Source organism: Eutrema salsugineum, unplaced genomic scaffold (genome assembly GCF_000478725.1).
Source record: "Eutrema salsugineum unplaced genomic scaffold, Eutsalg1_0 scaffold_2, whole genome shotgun sequence".
Taxonomy (NCBI): Eukaryota; Viridiplantae; Streptophyta; class Magnoliopsida; order Brassicales; family Brassicaceae; genus Eutrema; species Eutrema salsugineum.
The window spans coordinates 1,852,490-1,871,699 of record NW_006256829.1 but is presented as its reverse complement, the minus strand read 5'-3'; the positions used below and the strand labels follow the sequence as shown (position 1 = coordinate 1,871,699).

The window sequence follows — 19,210 nt, the reverse complement described above, 5'->3', positions numbered from 1 at the left end:
AAACTTTCAATCGTCTTCCAGAAATAATTTTTAATTTAAATTATATCCCGAGTTTTAATTCTCTTAAGTACGTATCTGCCTATATGTATGTAAATCTAGATTGGATATAGTGTATACTGTATATTTGTGTGTCAATTATGACAAACCAAAAACACTATGAAAACAATGTTTGATGATTGAATTTTTCAATCTTTTTCAATAATGGAGATATTGGTTTTGTTTTCTTCCAAAAGTACTATGTCAGGCAGAATATATTTTTAATCAGTACTGATAAATGTTGGAGTTTGGTTTAATGTAATATATAGGCCTTATATGTGCAGAAGAGTTAGGTTAGATGGATGGTATAATATTTTTCGAAACATTGAATATATATAGTTATGAACCATATGTTGTAAGAAAAAAAAAAGATGTGAATATATACTTATTTAAATATCGTTTTTTTCTCAAAGGAGCAAACATGCTCGTCCTAATTCAGTAATATCTATAATATTTTCTGCAGCTATAGTGATAGTCTTTTTACTCCTACGTGCCTATTAGACCTCCCAATTGTTTCTCATTTTTTATTGGCCTAAAAGAAACCCAATACACAAATATAATAGACGCAATGTTAAGAAAAACGAAACAAATATAGAATACATTCGAGAAAAAAAAAGAGAATATTACCATCACTAACAAAATTTGTAGAACTTAATAGAAAAAGATTTGTAGAGCTTGAATCCATGAGGTAACAATTTTCTTTACCATAGATGGTAGATGTGAATTGTTTAAACCAATATTCTTCGTGGGTTTGATTTACCATTCAGAATAATTTATATTTATTTTGATGTATACTAGTGTAGTATTGCCAATGCCAATTCAGTAAAGTGTGGTATCTTGATCTAGATTGTGTTCGTCAACTCCGAAATTAGACAGGAAAGGCCTTTTAAAAACCTGAAACTAATACAGTGACGAATGCTAACGTTAGTGCATTGAACAACACGGCCCAAATATATATAAATATATATATATATATAATCAATATTATATATATGTCTCATGGCATTTATCACAAGTAGGCCTAATCACAAGTGCCTGTGAATTACGTCAAATATTTACTAATAAAATACATATTTATATATGTTGCCTATTAACTGCGTCGAAATAACAAGGACCATATCTTCGTTTTCTTCTTTTGGTAACATTTCGAGAAGCACGCAACGAACATAACTTTTTTTTCCAGGATGTTAGAAATAAGTCATAGAATTTTGATTATTTAACCTTTTTTCCAATAATTGCATTTTCTTTTCAAATGGTCAGATCCTTCTAACTCTAAGTGGGTTGATTCTTTGGTTTTTCGTGTAGCCTAACTTTTTCTTTAAAAAATAAATAAATAAAAAATAAAACCTTTTAGCTCTTCTTTCTTGTCTAGATACTCATACTCCTAATCACCAACCTCACCTGAAGCTTACTTTTCGTACCCCTGAAAAAGTATACATAATCAACATACCCTATTAACAAAAAGAACTCAAAATTTCTTCTCAAAATAAACGGTACTATGTATAGTACTCTAAGTCGTGGAATCCATTGTGTTTAGAAAAAATTACCGAACTTGAAAACCGTTTATTATACTTAGATATATTATGATGAATATATATATATATATATATGTGTGTATATAGAAGTATAGACAAATAGAATAAAAAAAAAGAGGGACATAGAAAATCCATAAATATACGGACTGCAAGAAGTAGAAAAAAAGTAATAATGATAGAAAAAGATAAAACATCACGCAAAACCTTAAAAGAAAGTCGTCTGGTTGTCGTGTGTTGCTCTCTCCTCAAATAGTTTTTGCCGAAGTTTTCACGTCAATTTTTAACCTTCAAAATTTGCTATCTCTCTCTACTCTCCTTCGTATTATACTATATTAGTACTACGAGTACCCACCTCTCTCTTTCACCTAACCTTCTCTCTACTCTCTAGCTCTCTCTACTCCTCTCTCTCTCACTCTCTCTCACTCTTTCGCTTTCTATCTCCCAAGAAAAATGTCAGTCAACCATTACTCCACAGACCACCACCACCACAACACTCTCTTGTGGCAGGATCGCCACGCCACCGACACATCGGAGGCAACCACAGCCACGTGGCTCAACGACGACCAACAAAAAGAATCACTCTTCGAGAAGTCTCTCACACCAAGCGACGTCGGCAAACTCAACCGCCTCGTCATACCAAAACAGCACGCTGAGAAATACTTCCCTCTCAATGCGGTGATCGTCTCCTCCTCCGGTGGTGCTGACACGTCATCATCGACATCGACGGAGAAAGGGATGCTTCTAAGCTTCGAAGACGAGTCAGGAAAGTGTTGGAGATTCAGATACTCTTACTGGAACAGCAGCCAAAGCTACGTTTTGACCAAAGGTTGGAGCAGATTCGTCAAAGACAAACAGCTCGACCCTGGCGACGTCGTTTTCTTCCAACGACAACGTTCCGATTCCCGGAGACTCTTCATTGGCTGGCGCAGACGCGGCCAAGGCTCCTCCACTAACTCCGCCGTCAATACGACGTCGTATGCTAGTTCCATGGCAGCTCCTCCGTATCTCCAAATCCACGCCTCTAGTAATAATTACCCTAATCCTCCTCCTCACTCAGAGTATTCCCACTACGGTATGTTGTATTACTTCCTTATTTTTTTTAAATATATGTAAAAATACAACCAATTTCAAAACCGTTTTATATATCTTATTCCTCATCTTTAATCTATCTACTAATTAACGTTAAGTTTTATAATCGCGTTGATCAATAGGTATCAACTAATATTATGTTGTCGGGACGATTAAAACATTAATTAAAGACCAATTATATATGTTTTCTTATAAGTTCTAATAGTGTATGATAATTATTTTTGCTTGTACACGATATACTGCCTATTACGTGCGTATTAAAAACCTGAGAAGATATAGTTATTTTTGTCTTTCTAAACAAATTAAAAATGACCCCGACAATTTCGACTACTCCAAGTTGTTATTAATATTAGGCTATTAGCTGTACACGCGCACATAAGAGCGCGTGAGTAAGACCGTCCAATCCCCTGGGACAAACGTGATTTTTGTTCAGTTGCGTACTTGTGTCTGTTGTTTTGTTTTTTTTTTGCCCTTCAATAAAAATTTAAAGAAGCGCACGTGTCGTGATTACAGGCGCCGCCGTAGTTACAGCTGCGGAGACTCACTCCATACCATCGTCTTCCGCCGTGGTCGGGAGCTCGAGGACGGTGAGGCTTTTCGGTGTGAATTTGGAGTGTCAAATGGATGAAGACGACGACGGAGATGATTCCGTCACCGCCGCGGAGTGTCCCGCCGACGGTTACTATGGCCAGTACATGCACTATTATTACACTCCTCATCCTCATAGCATGGTAATTTGACTATTTTACCCTTTCAGAGTTATATTTTTATATCTGATTTAATCTGGGTACATTACATCATCACAGACTATGGTTTAAAGATACATTTAAATTATAAATACAGATGGGCAACGCTGTTTCTCGAGATGAGACAGTTGAAATTAGAATTAAATAATCGAGATTGATTAGGAGAGTTGTTTTTTTGTTGTTAATTATTAATATAATGAAGAGAATCAGGAATCTGTTAAGAGAGTTTAGAGAGACTTTTGAGCAGTCGCACATGGCCATTTTGTTAGTGACTTTTACCCTGCTTTACTTTGTTCTTTTGTCTGAGCCCACTTTCATTTACTTTATTATTCGATAATTAAATTAGAATGTGTGTATTAATATATGTTGGTCTCCGTAATCACTGTTGCTTTTTTTTACTGGCGCCGCAATGCTATTTTTATGATGCTAAGAAAATCATAATATATTGTTAAAATTATGAGCATGAATAAGGACATAATTGATGTTTTGTATCAAGATGGAGAATTGTTATTATTATTATTATCATGTATGTCACATGTGAGTGTCTCTTATGAAATAATGATAATAATTTTGGGGAAAAAAATAGAACAGAATATAGCTTTCACGGGGGATACGATGAAGCAGCTTGGAGATAGACGAGGATGAGATCCAAGAGAGGTGACAAGAATTTCGGAATTGACTTAAAGCTTTTATATGGGCCCAGACTTTGCGCATTCTCTTTAAGGCCACAGAGGCCAATTTCCTGGAAATTGTATGTAATTTTAATAATTATTATTATCTCATTAGTTTCCGTACTTGTATGTAACTAATTTGGAAAAAACAATTTGGAAAAGAGAAAAAAAATAAATCGCTGAATTTTAGGAAAGTCTTTTTCTTTACTTCCAAAGTCAAAGACTTAGAGAAAAATGTAACATCAAAAATACATCTCATGATGATGAATGATGAATGATGAATGATGAATGATGTTGATGATGATGTATTCTCACACATGCATCATGATGTATAGTTGTACTTGTCTGATGATGATGATGATCTCTTTTATCTTTTCTTTTCTTCTGGTGAAAGATGAAATGGGAAACTGATGAGATTATTATAGAAACAAAAGTGGGGCCAACAAAAATGATGGTATATCGTATTGGAGGTACTATAGTTTTTGCTTCTTTGATAGTTTCCTCACTTTTTTTTTTTTTTTGTGTGTGTGAACAATGGCATTGCAAAACAATTGCAATTTTGGGAGATAAACCAAAAATGCAAGGCATATATGGTTTAATTCAAGGGAAAAAACCCAAAAAATACACAAATTATATAAACTTTGGAAGAAAAATACACAAACTATTTTAACTCTCCAAAAAATACACAGATTATTATCCATTTCCATTTTAATACTCAAATTGTTAAAAGTTTTTATTTAAATACTCAAATTATTAGATCTAGAGTATTTTACACATTTTCTTTTTTAAAAACCCAATTTTACCCTTTATATATTTCAAATTATAATTTTTCTTTTTAATATTTATAATATAAATAAATAAAAACGAAAATGAAGATAAAAATGAGAAAATAAATAAATAATAAAAACAAAAAAGCTTGCTCCCTCTCTTCTCCTCTGTGTAAGATTTTTGATCGATATTGTAGAGAGTTTGGATCATTGATGTTCAGATGTTCCTATATCAAATTATATAAAATATGAAACACAAATTTAAATCTCTCACTATCTCTTCTCCCAATTAGGCTAAAGAATCAAATCGACACTCTTATACATAATTCACAGACAAAGGTTGCTTCACTGCCCACTGCCCAGTAAAAAACGATGATTCCGGCTCTTCTTCGTTCTAAACGACGATGTGATGCTTTCTCTCCCTGCTCTCTCCCCATATTCGCTCTCCCATCTCCGATCCTTCGTCTCCCTCTCCAATGGACTTTACTTTTTGCAGATTTAACCTGAATCGCCGAAATTATTCATCCCAGAGCTTTGAAATCATCTTCATCCACATTTAAAACATCACAATTAATTGCAGTAAGACATCAATTATCGACCAAACCAAGCCGGTAAAAATAAATTGGACGACGCAGGAGTTTTTTTTTTTGGTAAAGATGAAATTCAATTACACGAGAAATATTTTTTATTATTATATAATTTTTTCTGTCTTTGATTTTATTTTATTTAGCTCATCTATTTTTTAAATTAAAGATGTTTCTAAAGAAATAAATATAATTTGAAATATAAAAAGGGTAAAATTGGGTTTTTAAAAAAGAAAATGTGTAAAATACTCTAGATCTAATAATTTGAGTATTTAAATAAAAACTTTTAATAATTTGAGTATTAAAATAGAAATGGATAATAATCTGTGTATTTTTTGGAGAGTTAAAATAGTTTGTGTATTTTTCTTCCAAAGTTTATATAGTTTGTGTATTTTTTGGATTTTTTCCCTTAATTCAAATATGTTAACCAACGATCAGATCAATCAAGTCATATATATAATATTTATCCTTTAATGGGAAGCAGTTCATGAATAGACATGTACCATAGTGTATTTTATCTCCGAGAGTCTATACAATATTTTGACAAAAAGAGAGAAATTTTTTTTTTGGGAGAGTCCTACAAGAACCTGTTCTTTTTCATGTACTAAGGTCAGATGAACAGTGAATCATCTGTTGAAAGCGATTGTCTATTCATGTACTGCTTCTTTTAGTGCTCTTCAACATTTATTTCTCATGTATTTATATTAGAAACAAAATCAATCATTGGATCAGTTATCCACCTCCATGTGCTTCCAAAAAGAGATTGTGGTATCCTGATTCAGTGATATCTTTTTCTAGCACGTACATTGTTTCTTCACCATTTCGTATCTCTATAAATGGTTTTATTAACCAGATTTCTGATACAACTCTCATTTATTACTAAAATCCATTTAGAGACCTTAACCAACCCAAAACCAAGTAATTGTTTGAGAGAATCCCCAACTCTCGAATACAAAAAACTTCACTGCTTAACAAGTCTGTTGAATCCTCTGCTTACTCTAATCGTCGACTCTAGCTAACTACCTAATCAGATGTTAGTTATTCAGACGTTGTTATATGCATAGGCTTAACTCTCATATATCTCAGACTTATTTATTTCCTTTCCGAAAAGAGATTCTAGTCAGACAAGGGACTCTTAAGTTAACCCCAAGGCTGCTTTAGGTAAGAGAACCCGTTGCTCAGAAATTATAAGTAAGAGAAACGAAATTTGCTATCTCTACAATCATTCAAATGGATGCTTTATCAAACAGTAGTAGCTCTCAAAACTATCTGCGTATGGCACCAAAAGAGTAAAGCTAAGTCTTGATTGGACAGAAAGTTCTCATAACAGAGATGGAAACAATACAACCTTATCATGACCACTCACAAACTACAAATGCTCGGTTTGTATACGCACATGTCCCAACTCTGAGTGCCAGTAACAAGTGCTAATCTTTAAGGCAGACGCATTTGTTGACTTGACAGCATGGGTTGATATTTCAACAGGTAATGCAAAATATGTTTCAAGCTACTTTCGTTTCGACCTTACTTAGCCACAGGTGATTCTCCAACGGGCCCATGCAGATTCAGCAAAGATACTTACTTGTTGACTTGAAGGCTAATTGATTTCCGCCCAATGGTTTAGTGGCTCTGCAAGTGGGAGAGGGACCCTCAGCCATGTGCCATTATCACTAGTCTTTGAAGCTTTTGGCTATAGTTAAGATGCTCATTGGCTTCCTCCTGCATTAAGGGCTCGTCCTGCAAATAAAGTTTTGATCATAACAAGACTTCAAGTACAGTTCTGAATCGACTGCTCAACTTTTCCCCTGAAATCTATCTGATATCTATGCTTTTTATCAACTTTTAGGGGCCAGCCAACTTTTTCTGCAACAGCATTATGAGAGACTATTACAGATAGCGTGGATTTAAATCCACTAACAATGCATTTGGTTAAGGTCAACAGTGCTTTTAACATGGGAAGAAAAAATGTGAGTAGGGAATCACAAAGAAAATTAAAAAAAAAAAAATCTTACCGTAACTAAGAATAGCTTACTATTGTTTCAGGTAACCCTGCAATGTGCTCAGAAAAAGTCTCCGAGAATGAAATCTCAATAAGCTGTAAAGGGAATCAAAACCATTACAAATATATCGTCTAGCTAGTTTTTCAAATATGAAATCGAATGGAAATTGGTTTATTTACTTAAATATATTGGCCTATATATACTCATACGTGCTTAATAGACCTCCCAATTGTTTCTCATTTTTTATTAGCTTAAAATAGACCCAATAAACAGATATAGTATACCCAACGTTAAAAATCAAAACAAATATACAGAATACATCCGAGAAGGAAAAAAAGAAGAGTATTTTTATATTACCATCACCACAGATTTTTTAGAACTTGATAGAAAAAGATTTGCAGAACTTGAATCCATGAGGTAACAGTTAGATGGTGAGTGGCTTAAACCAATATTCTTCGTAAATCCTACATTTGGAGCTAACTAAAGGTCAGGTAGTCTTTTTAGATTTGTCAGAATCATCGGCAGGGACTTCAGACTCTTCTTTGCTCTGCATAACTTGCTGGACACCCTCATGGTAACCTTTTATAAAGCTTGCAAGAGCATCTTTATATTGAGAAGCTCGTGTCATGTACACACGATGTAAAGCAGGCCTTAAAGTCTCCATGCCACCTCTTGCAGCTACCGCTGTATAGAAATAGTAACGCAAAAAGCAATGAAAAAACAAGCGATTAAGAATAAAAGGATAGACAATATATCATACATGAAGTCAATAAACTAAAGAACGGGGCAGTAAATTTCAGTTGGGAAAAGCTCTTCTTAATATCTATAGCAATACTATGAGAAGAATCACACTTCTCAATACTTGTAATATGCATTACTTCTTACGTAATAATTAGATGTGCTTACCAACTTCGATCATAATCTTTATATATATAAGCCAGTTACAATTAAAGTAGGCTATAGCATAACACCAGTTCTTACCAAGATCTTCCAAAACAGAAGGCTCTTTCTCTGTTTCTTGGGCTTGTTTTTTAGGCTCTGCATCACCATGCTTCTTGTAATCGTTTGGACGAAGCTCAGGACCTATATCTCGCACCCAGCTTGCAGCATAAAGCCTTGAAGCTTCCTTCAACACCTAAATTACAAACACAATTAAGATTTCATCCAGTGACAAGTGAATTACGGGCCTCTTCTACCCATGATACGCACAATAATCAAAGAATCTTGTATCAGAAAGGGATGAATCTTTTTGCTCAAACAAGAGAAATCTCCCATTTGGTTGGCACCTTAATAAAATAACATGCTTCCAGATTGTATATCATCTAAAAAATCTGATGAGCAAATACGTAACTGAGGGATTTACTCACTATAAACCGGACAAAAAACCAAACAGAGTTCCAGAACATTAAGCAAATGCGAAGCTGTTTATCCTTGGAAGAAAAATTCGAATACCCAGACCCTAGAAATAGAAAAACTAGCGTAAATTTCCAAACTTTCAAAAGGAAAAGAGGAAGAAGAGGTGAAGGAATCTCACGAGAAATCGCTCGTGCCAAGTCAATTTGCGGCGTTTTACGACGTGAGGAGGATCGGGGAGTGATGACGGTAACACGATTTCTTTGAGATCGTAACGGATGTAATCGGAGACCTTACGACACACAACCTTTAGCTTCATCTTCACTTTCTTCCCTGAGATGAGAAGCCGTTCTCGCAGCTCAGTTCTCAGCCACTTGAGTTCACCGTCGCCAGTCTCTCTATTTGAGATTTGGGCTTAAATGTTCGGTTTAGCTTTCGGTTCCGGTTCAGTCAGATAATTAATTATTTTACGGCTTAGCCGATGTAAATAAGAGATCCTCTATTCTTCGGTTTATTCAGTGTACTTAAGCAAATCTTTTATTTACTTTCCACAAAATGACAATTATCCCAAATTACATCAAACAATCTTTTATTAAACATACCTTTTTTTTGCTAAAAAGCTATAGGTAATAGACTTCAGTGACCATTATTTTTTAATATGAATTAATTTCTGCAAATCATTAGTCTCTTACCAAACTAATAGTATATTTGTAGGCCATTATGATTATGAAATGTGTAAAATAATACATATGTATATACACACGCTTCCAACAAAAGGGTGTCGCAGCTTGATGACACGTTTTCAGTACGTTCGACAAATAAAGCGATTTCGTACCGATAAACACACAAAACTTGAGGATTATTCAAGCAACAGCTTTGGTGTCTATTATTTGTATATGTTTTTTTTTACATTGAAAATGAATTTACTGCTCCTCATTATTTATTTTGGTAACCATTCAAAGCCTAAGTTTTCACAAAATAATCGTATTTAAAATCTTTTTAATTAAAAATGGATCTAGCAAACATTTAAAGTTGTCATGTTGTTATAAGTTTTATATGTAATTTGAAATTTTAATAAAATCATAATAAAATGTTGTCATGTCGTTATGATAAGGACGTTATTTTGGTATAACAAAAAGTTTTTATATGATGTTCTCATCCGTAATATTACACTTGGCATTTTCTGACTGCTAACTATTCCCGTTTTATTGTTGTCAAAAGTCACTCAAAATTACCGTTCCCAATTAAATATGTAAAAGTCGGAAAAAATGTAAAAATGACTACCAAATTAATAAATTTAAAGATTTTTTTATTTTCTTGTAGTTGTGGAAAAATCCTTGTACACTGGTCAACTTTAAAAACCCTTCATAAAAAACATTATCATCTAATTATTATAATTTTTATTACATAAAATCAGAGCCGACGTCGTCGCTAATTACAATCTGGAAGATGTAATGACAAAGGTGGGGCCAAGGAAGCTTCCATCATGATAGAGGAAATAATAATATTCATATATATATATATATATATATATATATATATATTAGCATTTGTATATAGTTTGACGTCTCTCGTTTACGGAAATAAAGAAGAAGACTTGTTCAAAGAGAGAAAGAAGAGAAGAGATCATCACGTACAACATGGATCATCATCATCAACAACTCTACTCTCTCTGGTCATATCCGTACGTCTTCAAGATCAAGAAACATTTCTTCGTTAGCCTCTCTTTACTCAGCCTCCTCATATTCTCGACCGTCGTCATCGTCAATCTCATCGACTCTTCCTCCTTCGAGCCCCTTTACCGTTTCGGATTGTTGTCGCCATCTTCGCTTGCCCTAAGAACAGATTGCGATTACTCCAAAGGAAGATGGGTTCGTCGAACATCATCATCGTCTCTTGGATTATTATACGGAGAAGAGTGTCGATTTCTTGATTCCGGTTTTCGTTGTCATAAGAACGGAAGAGAAGATTCCGGTTATCTCCATTGGCGATGGCAACCACACGGCTGCGATCTTCCGAGGTAAACATTGTGCCACGTCGTCGTCGGTCTAAGTTTTTTTTCTTTTTGAACTGATCGAGAGAATATGTATATCTTGCTTCGACCTTACGTTATATCGATTCCATTGCGCAAAAGGGCTACACTCACTAGGGTTTAGGGTTAAAAGTTCGACTCTAGATACCAGGGTTTGATTTACATGACAAAAGAAAGCTTTGATCTCGTATATATTATATAGTACGATTCGCAATTGTATATTTATTCTTCTTCTTCTTCTTGCAATAGATAGAGTCAAAGATTCTCAAGTATCAATCATCAATAACCAACAAAATGAAAATTTTGTTTTTGTTGTGAAAACTTAGAAACTTTATTAATCACTGGAATGTATATATAGAGTACATAGGGAATCTAGGTTAAGTACAATGCTCTGATGGGCCCAGTGGGCCGGTATAAGAGTCCATATATGATATGTGTTATAACAGTTTTTCTTTTCTTGTTTTTCTGTGGCAAATGAATGAATAGATTTAATGCGAGTGATTTTCTGGAGAGGAGTCGGAACGGGAGGATAGTGTTCGTGGGAGATTCAATCGGAAGAAACCAGTGGGAATCTCTCATGTGCATGCTCTCGCAAGCAATAACTAACCAATCTGAAATCTATGAAGTAAATGGGAACCCCATAACTAAACACAAGGGCTTTCTCTCGATGCGATTCCCTCTGCAAAACCTCACTGTTGAGTATCACAGAACACCGTTTCTTGTCGTCATTGGCCGGCCACCGGCAAACTCACCAGCGGAGATCAAAACCACAGTGAGAGTCGACGAATTCAACTGGCAATCCAAAAGATGGGTCGGGTCAGATGTTCTTGTCTTCAACTCAGGGCACTGGTGGAACGAAGAAAAAACCGTTTCAACGTATGCCAAATCACTCACCTTCTATCAGCAGAGTTCTGACATTAATCTCCTCTTCTTTTTGTTAACTGGGTTTGTGTTTTCGCAGAGGATCATACTTTGAGGAGGGAAGGAAAGTAAACAAGACAATGGGAGTAATGGAGGCATTTGGGAAGTCTTTGAAGACATGGAAGTCATGGGTTTTAGAGAGACTTGATCCAGACAAGAGTTATGTTTTCTTCAGAAGCTATTCCCCAGTGCACTACAGGTCGGTAGATAATCAGACAATAAGTTTATATAATGATTTTGGAGAGACCAGGGTTTTAAAAGTAAAGGATCCTTGGTTATTGCAGAAATGGGACATGGAATCTGGGTGGTCTATGTGATGCAGAGATGGAGCCTGAGACTGATAAAAGGAAGATGGAACCTGATGCGAGTCACAATAGATATATCTATGAAGTAATTGAAGAAATGAGCTATCAACATAGTAAGGTTAAGTTTCTGAACATTACATATCTGACAGAGTTTAGGAAAGATGGTCATCCTTCTCGTTATCGAGAGCCGGGTACTCCTGTTGATGCTCCTCAAGACTGCAGCCACTGGTGCCTACCCGGTGTCCCTGACACATGGAATGAGATTCTCTATGCGCAACTCTTGTCAATGAATTATACAACAAAGTGAACTTTTGAGGTATAAACTGATTTCGCATCTTGATCTAGTCATGATTCTGTTTCATCGATGCCTTCCTCAGGCTCTGTTTCATTTTTCATCTGCTTGACCTTCTCGAGCTGTCTTAACAGGTTCAACCTCTCGGGTCCGTAGGTCGAAGGTATCTGAACAAAGACGGATGCTTGTCAAATTAATTGAAGAGATTGAAACAAAAAAATATAGGAGAGCAACGCGAGGTACAAAAGAAAGCATTACCAAGCCTGGCACATATCTTTGAATTGCAGCAAGCATAGCCGCATGACCAACTGCTGTGACCTGTTTGACATAAGCGTACACATGATTAGTACATTAACTCAGACATACTGCCAATGTTTTGATAATGGTATAAATGTAACGATGCAGTGAATGGTGTTAACAGCATATTGTACAAAGCAACCATTGATAATGTATAGAAGTTGGTGAAACAGAGTTCTCTTTGTGAGGATGAACAACCAATGCAGATAGAAATATGTTATTTGATAATTTGATAGGATTAGTATTTACTCACAGGAAGAAGCATAAGAACACCAATCGGAACAACTGATGCTAAGTCAGTCATGGTTCTGCGCAGAGCTTTCTTTTCTTTCTCCGTTAAGTCATCTCCTATTAGAGACCTCCGAAGCAGTTCCATAGCAGCAGCTGAATCAAACGCAAGAAGCTGAGTACCTTGCCACACATCCTATCAAGATCCCACAGTAAAGCGAAATGTTAGTAAGTAAGTCATGGAGTAGACAAATAGCGAAGGAACAAAGCTGATTTCAATGAAAACGAAGCTGCATGTGCCATGAGGCTTGGAATGACATTTATACCGTGGTTGTTCCTTTAAGTTGGTCAAGAGTTTTCTCAATGACGTTTTCTTTCTTTGAGCTCTGAACCAACTGCACACCTTTCATACTACTGCTTGTTTTGGGAAGATCTTCAGAGGTTCCTCCCTGCAGAACATGTCAAATTTATTGTCAAGAAACAGTGAGATGAGAGCTTGTACTCGTGAGAGACACAAATAACAACATTTTAAATTAACTTAGAGGGAGTTGATCATCTGCTACCATGTTAAAAACTTCAACAATGAAAGAAAAAACAGAGCATAATAATGCTTGCACAACTTTTTCCGTGAACGTGTTGCCACTATGACTGAGATACGGAAAAGGAAGTAGAAAAAACAATTAACAACCTCCATTTATAAGTAAGGTAGTATGTGGTATAGACCCACCATACATATTTTGGCTTGAAAACGATATTAGACAAATCAGCTATACGTTTGCACGGGAAGGGTTCCCATAGGTACTTCACCTAACTGTAATCCACATGTACCGTAAATGCATCGTTCTCTTTTTCCTTTTGGATATATGTACTTGCTTAAATTCAAGCAAATACATGCATTACTGAAACTAAGGTTTTAAATATTTACTAAATGTGCAGAAACAAATCAAACATCTTGCATCGAAGTCTGGATACAACTTACTAACCTCTTCATTTACCGACTCATCTCTACTTCCTTGGACCCGCTTCTCTAGCTCTATCAGTTCATTCCTTAGAATTTCGAACCGATAGATCTCATTGGGTTGGGAATCTATGCTATCTACGTTTTCACTGGATCCCTCAATATATTCTTTTGCCTGCACATGGATAAAAATATCCTGAAACCTGTTAACACAACATCTTCTCACTGGGTGAAAACCAAACTAGAAATACCAAGTAACTGACTGACTAAGCGCCAAAAATATTAAGTCTAAGATATGCTTCACGATTCAACATAAGATAAGAAATCGAAGAATACCAATAACTTGGGAGCAGGATTCCCCGTTTGAGGGCGCTCAAAGAAACCCCAGAATCCACGATTCCTACTAATGTAGATGCAAAAAAGATTAATAAGTTTCTGCAACCAGAAGAGAACAAAGGGAAACTATATTTAATAACTCAAAAGACACAAGAAATTATTAACTAACAGAACATGCAACGTACTTTGTGCCTTGATCTACAGGATTACTTGGATTCTTTGTGTCTTTTACTTTTAGAGTCTGCATTTGTTCCTCCGAAGACTCCTCAGAGTCACTGTCACCACCTCCCTGAGTAAATCACATGAAATTTAGTCTTCCACACACGTTTAAGAAAACCAAATGCACTCTTCTATTCTGAGTTTTCATATTATAAGCACCATCTGAGACTGATGCCACACTTCTAAAAAAGGGCTAAGATTTGGTCAATCTAGCAAACTCAAGCGCCAGCACTTACATATCAATCATAACTGCATCAAAGGAAAGGTCTATTGAACAAGTAAATACCTCTTGCAGGGAAGCTGCTTTGGCTCTGAAAGACGCTTCTAAAAATTCAGCCTCTTTCTTAAGCTTCCTTATTTTCTCTAGGTCAGAGCAAGCGGCTTTTATTTGTTCCTTTCCAGAGGATGAGCTTGATGCATGCAACTGCTGCAGCAAGCTTTCCAGTCTCACGAGAGCTTCATCTACACTCTCTAGAGCCTGAGAAATAGGTGCTGTTAATATCTATGTTACATTTGATAGTCACCGGAGTTCTAAACAAAAAGCTGGATTCAAATAGTGTACGGAAAAGCAAAGTTTCATGACTAATACATGGAATACCAACCTTGTCAAATGAGCTAGACTCTCTATCAGTTGACACTGCATTCATGTCAATGAACCCTGCTTCTATTACTGCCAAACTGCATCACACATTACCCAATAGCACACAGCTAAATTACTTGATAATTAATTATAAAGGTATGCTACATAACAAGGATGCGAAACAATGCAAAGTGCACAGAGTTGGATATGTGAAGCGTTCCCAAGATGAATACACAACACGTCTTTTCTACACAACTTATCGTTCCCAAGCTTACCTTGATATCCCCAGTTCTTCCTTGCACTGAATTAACTTTTTGTGCCTAAAAACCATGAAAGTCAATATGATCGCCAAGTAATTATTCGTTTACTATCCAAATTTTGATAAACAACAATTAAGATACCCCTTGGATAAGAATTTTGCTGCCTTGACATTAGATGGATTCTCTGGCCATTTGCTGTACTTGATAAAACTCTGTAGCCAATAAGAGCAAACATTCAATATTTGAGGAAGAGCATCATAATTAGGTGGCCCTTCCGGTCTGCTTCTATGCCCATGTGCTTGTTCGGTTGGCTGGGAGTCCTTTTTCTTTGGATAGAAGGGAAGCCACTCTAGTTCTTCACAGACAACCTACACTATGATTTTCCATGATAAGACTTCAAAATTGTTTAATGACAATTCCACGAATGATGGTATGATTTATGCCTACCTCTACATACAACTGGTATGAACTGATGGCAGAGAGTTGAGGATATTGCAGGAGACTGCCCCCAATGAAGTGCCTGAATAAAGAAGATAGCGAGTTTAAGTGGTAGTGTGGATCCAAGAGTATGGCAAGCAGACAGAAGAGAAACAATGAGTCACCTGACAAGGTCTTCCACAGGATTCTCCAGCGAATTAAAACCATTTGCAGCTAAAAAAGATTGGGTGCTCCTGCCTAAGGCTATGAAGAATCCAAAAATAGCTAAATCTCTTTCCAGAACCTGCAAGGCATTAGCAACGGGTCGTAAAAAACTACCCAGATATTTACATCCGAGTATTCAACCATATGTATCTACTGCAAACCTTAACAATCTAAAGATTCTAAACACACTATGAGTCATTATAAACTAAAAAAAAGATCGGATTTATTTTTCAATATGTGTCACTTTATGAAGATCCCAGCTAGTATCACTTAAACTTGCGACCTATTTCTGCCACATTCTTACATTCTGAACAGCACTTTCAAAATAAGGCACAGCAAATGGTATATCCAACAAATTCAACATGGAATTGGCTGTCACTAATGAATCCAGACAAGCAATTACGTTCCCTATACTTGCATGCATACTGCACAGAGGTTCTAATGGCTGCTCAGATATCTCCTATGTATTCATTACCTCGATACTTTCAGACGTTGTTAATCTTGACCATATTTTCTCCCGATCAATAGCCCGCAGCAGTTGGTTTTGTATAAGATCGACCCAAAAGACAACTTCATCTGTAGTGCAGTCACTATTTACTCTACATGCTGCTGCCCTCGGTCCAAAATGAACAAGAAATTCTCTGCGTAAACCGAGGCTTTTCATTGAATGATAGGTCTGAGGGAGTGGAACAAAGTCAACAAATTTGTCCATCAATCTTCCTGTCGTATCTGGAATCATAGAAAAGAAGGGTGGGCACGAAAGTTTGGTCGGGCCAAGTTTTGTGACTGCTGCGATGCAATTCAGCACAAGCATGAGAAGTGACACCTCAATCTCATTGCTTGCAGCTGAGGACTTGCCTTTGGCATAGCTGGAATAAACCATAAAGTATCGTCACATTCTAAAAAGCAAACAGTCAAACGAGTGTTTCACAGAACTTACTAATATTAAGAGAGTCGAAAGAAATCACATACGCAGATGTAGCAGCAACAAATCGTTGGTCCCCCTCAAAACAAGTCACAAAAGATGTCACCGCAGAAGGAACTTGGTCAGACCAAAACCATTCATTGGCTTCAGGGTGACTGGAAGATAGTTTATCCCGCATCATACTATCAAGCGGAGAAGATTGGCGTGATAAACTGCATGATGAGATTATCTAAACATCATAAGCAGGCTCAACCATGAAGCAATAACATAGGACTATTATTTAGACAGAAACGACTAGTTTTGGAAAGATTTCAACGTCGGTGAAAGGAAACTCTTTCAAAGACTATGTGGGGAATAAATATCAAACCAACACGACATAAGTCTCAAACTAATACTTTGTTGCATTCTCTTTAAAAGCAAGAACAAAAAAAAAAATACTAATTTAACTGTTTAAGATAAGCAGCTAGCTAGACTCAGCCAGTAACAATTAGGTCAATGGAGATGACCTGAGTAGGCAAGCCAACATTGCCATTTCAATGATAATTTTTTGAGAAAACTGCCTACCAGCTAAAGCTCAAGACGTATATTCTCTTGATAAAGCTATGCAGTTAATAAATACGAACGCAAGAAACTGTTGGTAATTTCCAAGCAATACCTCCTTTGCACAAAGACATTAAGATCCTTGTCTCTGTCGTTTCCTCTAGATGAAACCTCATTTGCAGCTTGAAGTAAGGAATACACAGAAGCCTGAGGATAATGAACAGAAGATGCATTTAGCAATTATAGCAAAAAATATGACAAGAAAATACTTCGTGTAAGCTAATGCGCAATGGGGTGAGAATTTTTTTGTTCTTCACCAAATATATGTATTTGGCCCTGATAATAACTAGTAAAATATTTTTCAAATCCAGTTGCATATTCCCCTATCATGGTACCGTGGGGATGCAAAAAAACCAACTACTGTAACCACTCGGATGCATTGATGGTATATATGGAAGTGGAACTAAAATGGTATATACCTGATAAGAAAATGTCTTAACCCATGCATTTCTATCCACTCCCAGCCAGGCTGCTGAAAACCATGGTAATTTGGACGTGGAAATCTTCTTTTTAAGTGCCAGTTCAAAAGTTCTGGCAGCATCATGCAAAGATTGAATGAGTTCATCACAGTTGTATTCATCTTGTAGCGATTCAGTGAGTTTGGCCCTCATCTCCTCTACATCCTCCTTAGCTTTTGACTGTGGAGTCCCATTAACAGCCAATCCGTCTTCAGCAGATGCAAGGAGAAAAGGCTGCATTCTCCTCCGCGATTTATACCAGCTTATCTTCTTGTTTCCAAAGAAATTCCTATGAAGAAAGTGGTTCCTACTTTCCAGAACATCATCGGTTACAAACAATCGGCTCCTTGAATTTCCCCAGCAGTATGATATACAATCCAATTCTACCACCCTTCTGCAGGAAATATAGGTTCCAATGGACATCCGCGAAAGACAAGGGTTTGACGAGCTACAAAGGCAAGATTACATGAATAAGAAGGAAATAAATTAAAAGCTAACATAGCCTTGTTTCTACCAAGAAGCGACCAAATTTCTACCATTAATTACGACCAAGACTTGCACTTGCACACACAACTACTAAATTTCTCAAGAGGAAACTCAACGAGAACTGAGCTACACTCTCAAGGACAATTCACTTAAAAAATGGTTGCTTGCGGAATATACACTCAGTTTCAGCTCTTTCATGCTCTTCTTCAAGCAGCTCTAATTCAAAATTCATTTATTAATATTCTTAAGTTTCGTCTTCTTCTCCTGATTTATCGGTAAAACCAGACTTTACCGGCAAGGGGCAAATTTCAACCAAAAAGGAAAGTCAATTCGGGGTTTTGCACTAAGTACACGCAAGATCATGGATAGGAACATCGCGATACTTTCACTGTACAATTAAAAACAAATCGGGAAGAAATCCACGAAAAGACCATTAAAATCGAAGATTCAAAATAGAAGGAGGTAAATGTAAGCTTGGGTTACCTTGACGATACGAGACCCGGCCGTTGTAGCTTAACTTCCATCTACATGAAAGCTTACAAAAACCAGCGGGAAATATCTTCTGAAAATTTTGGTTGGTGACGAATTGGAGAATATTTTTGTTTAAACCAAAACTGGAGAAGGTTATTGAGAGGTGAAATACGAAAAATCGCTGAGCTCGAAATGATGCTGAAGTTTGGGGAGGGAGAAAGAGATAATGACGTGGCACGACGAGGATCTCTATCCGTAGACGTGGAGGTCCCAAAATTCACTAAACAGAAGAGGACTTCTCCGTTGCAATTGATTTTAAGTTCGATAATCATGGCCACGTATGGAATTTGGTTGGTTTTTGTATTCGGTTATTTCGGCTTGGTTATTAAATCGGTTATCTTGATTCGGTTTGGATCCGA

At 36.3% G+C, this 19,210-nt stretch overlaps 4 protein-coding genes across 6 annotated transcripts; 2 read left to right on the top strand and 2 right to left on the bottom strand.

Annotated features, from left to right (window-relative positions):
- Nucleotides 1–2,021: 2,021 nt before the first annotated feature.
- On the top strand, nt 2,022–4,132 carry LOC18018146 (B3 domain-containing protein At5g06250). Of its 2 annotated transcripts, none has more exons than XM_024156576.1 (3): nt 2,022–2,643; nt 3,174–3,391; nt 3,998–4,132. In XM_024156576.1, exons 1-3 carry the CDS (start codon nt 2,022–2,024, stop codon nt 4,049–4,051), a joined length of 894 nt encoding a protein of 297 aa, XP_024012344.1. In that variant the 3' UTR covers nt 4,052–4,132. The 2 variants fall into 2 exon arrangements, with proteins under 2 accessions (XP_024012344.1, XP_024012345.1); XM_024156577.1 differs by having other exon boundaries at nt 3,993–4,093.
- A 3,525-nt stretch (nt 4,133–7,657) lies between these two features.
- LOC18018145 lies at nt 7,658–9,211 on the bottom strand. Its single transcript, XM_006399028.2, has 3 exons — nt 8,963–9,211; nt 8,410–8,563; nt 7,658–8,112 (listed from the first exon to the last, which is right to left on the bottom strand). Exons 1-3 carry the CDS (start codon nt 9,098–9,100, stop codon nt 7,916–7,918), a joined length of 489 nt encoding a protein of 162 aa, XP_006399091.1. The 5' UTR covers nt 9,101–9,211; the 3' UTR covers nt 7,658–7,915.
- A 1,200-nt stretch (nt 9,212–10,411) lies between these two features.
- Nucleotides 10,412–12,346, top strand: LOC18018144 (protein trichome birefringence-like 9). The gene is made up of 4 exons (XM_024155741.1): nt 10,412–10,801; nt 11,300–11,689; nt 11,775–11,933; nt 12,019–12,346. Exons 1-4 carry the CDS (start codon nt 10,422–10,424, stop codon nt 12,344–12,346), a joined length of 1,257 nt encoding a protein of 418 aa, XP_024011509.1. The 5' UTR covers nt 10,412–10,421.
- LOC18018143 lies at nt 12,082–19,014 on the bottom strand. Of its 2 annotated transcripts, none has more exons than XM_006399026.2 (18): nt 18,804–19,014; nt 17,796–18,282; nt 17,432–17,523; nt 16,824–16,988; nt 16,327–16,720; nt 15,812–15,930; nt 15,657–15,729; nt 15,351–15,577; nt 15,225–15,269; nt 14,972–15,047; nt 14,656–14,847; nt 14,336–14,439; nt 14,151–14,217; nt 13,840–13,989; nt 13,183–13,305; nt 12,882–13,052; nt 12,590–12,649; nt 12,082–12,498 (listed from the first exon to the last, which is right to left on the bottom strand). In XM_006399026.2, exons 1-18 carry the CDS (start codon nt 18,842–18,844, stop codon nt 12,385–12,387), a joined length of 2,700 nt encoding a protein of 899 aa, XP_006399089.1. In that variant the 5' UTR covers nt 18,845–19,014; the 3' UTR covers nt 12,082–12,384. The 2 variants fall into 2 exon arrangements, with proteins under 2 accessions (XP_006399089.1, XP_024011508.1); XM_024155740.1 differs by having other exon boundaries at nt 14,151–14,214; nt 18,804–18,844.
- Nucleotides 19,015–19,210: the final 196 nt, after the last annotated feature.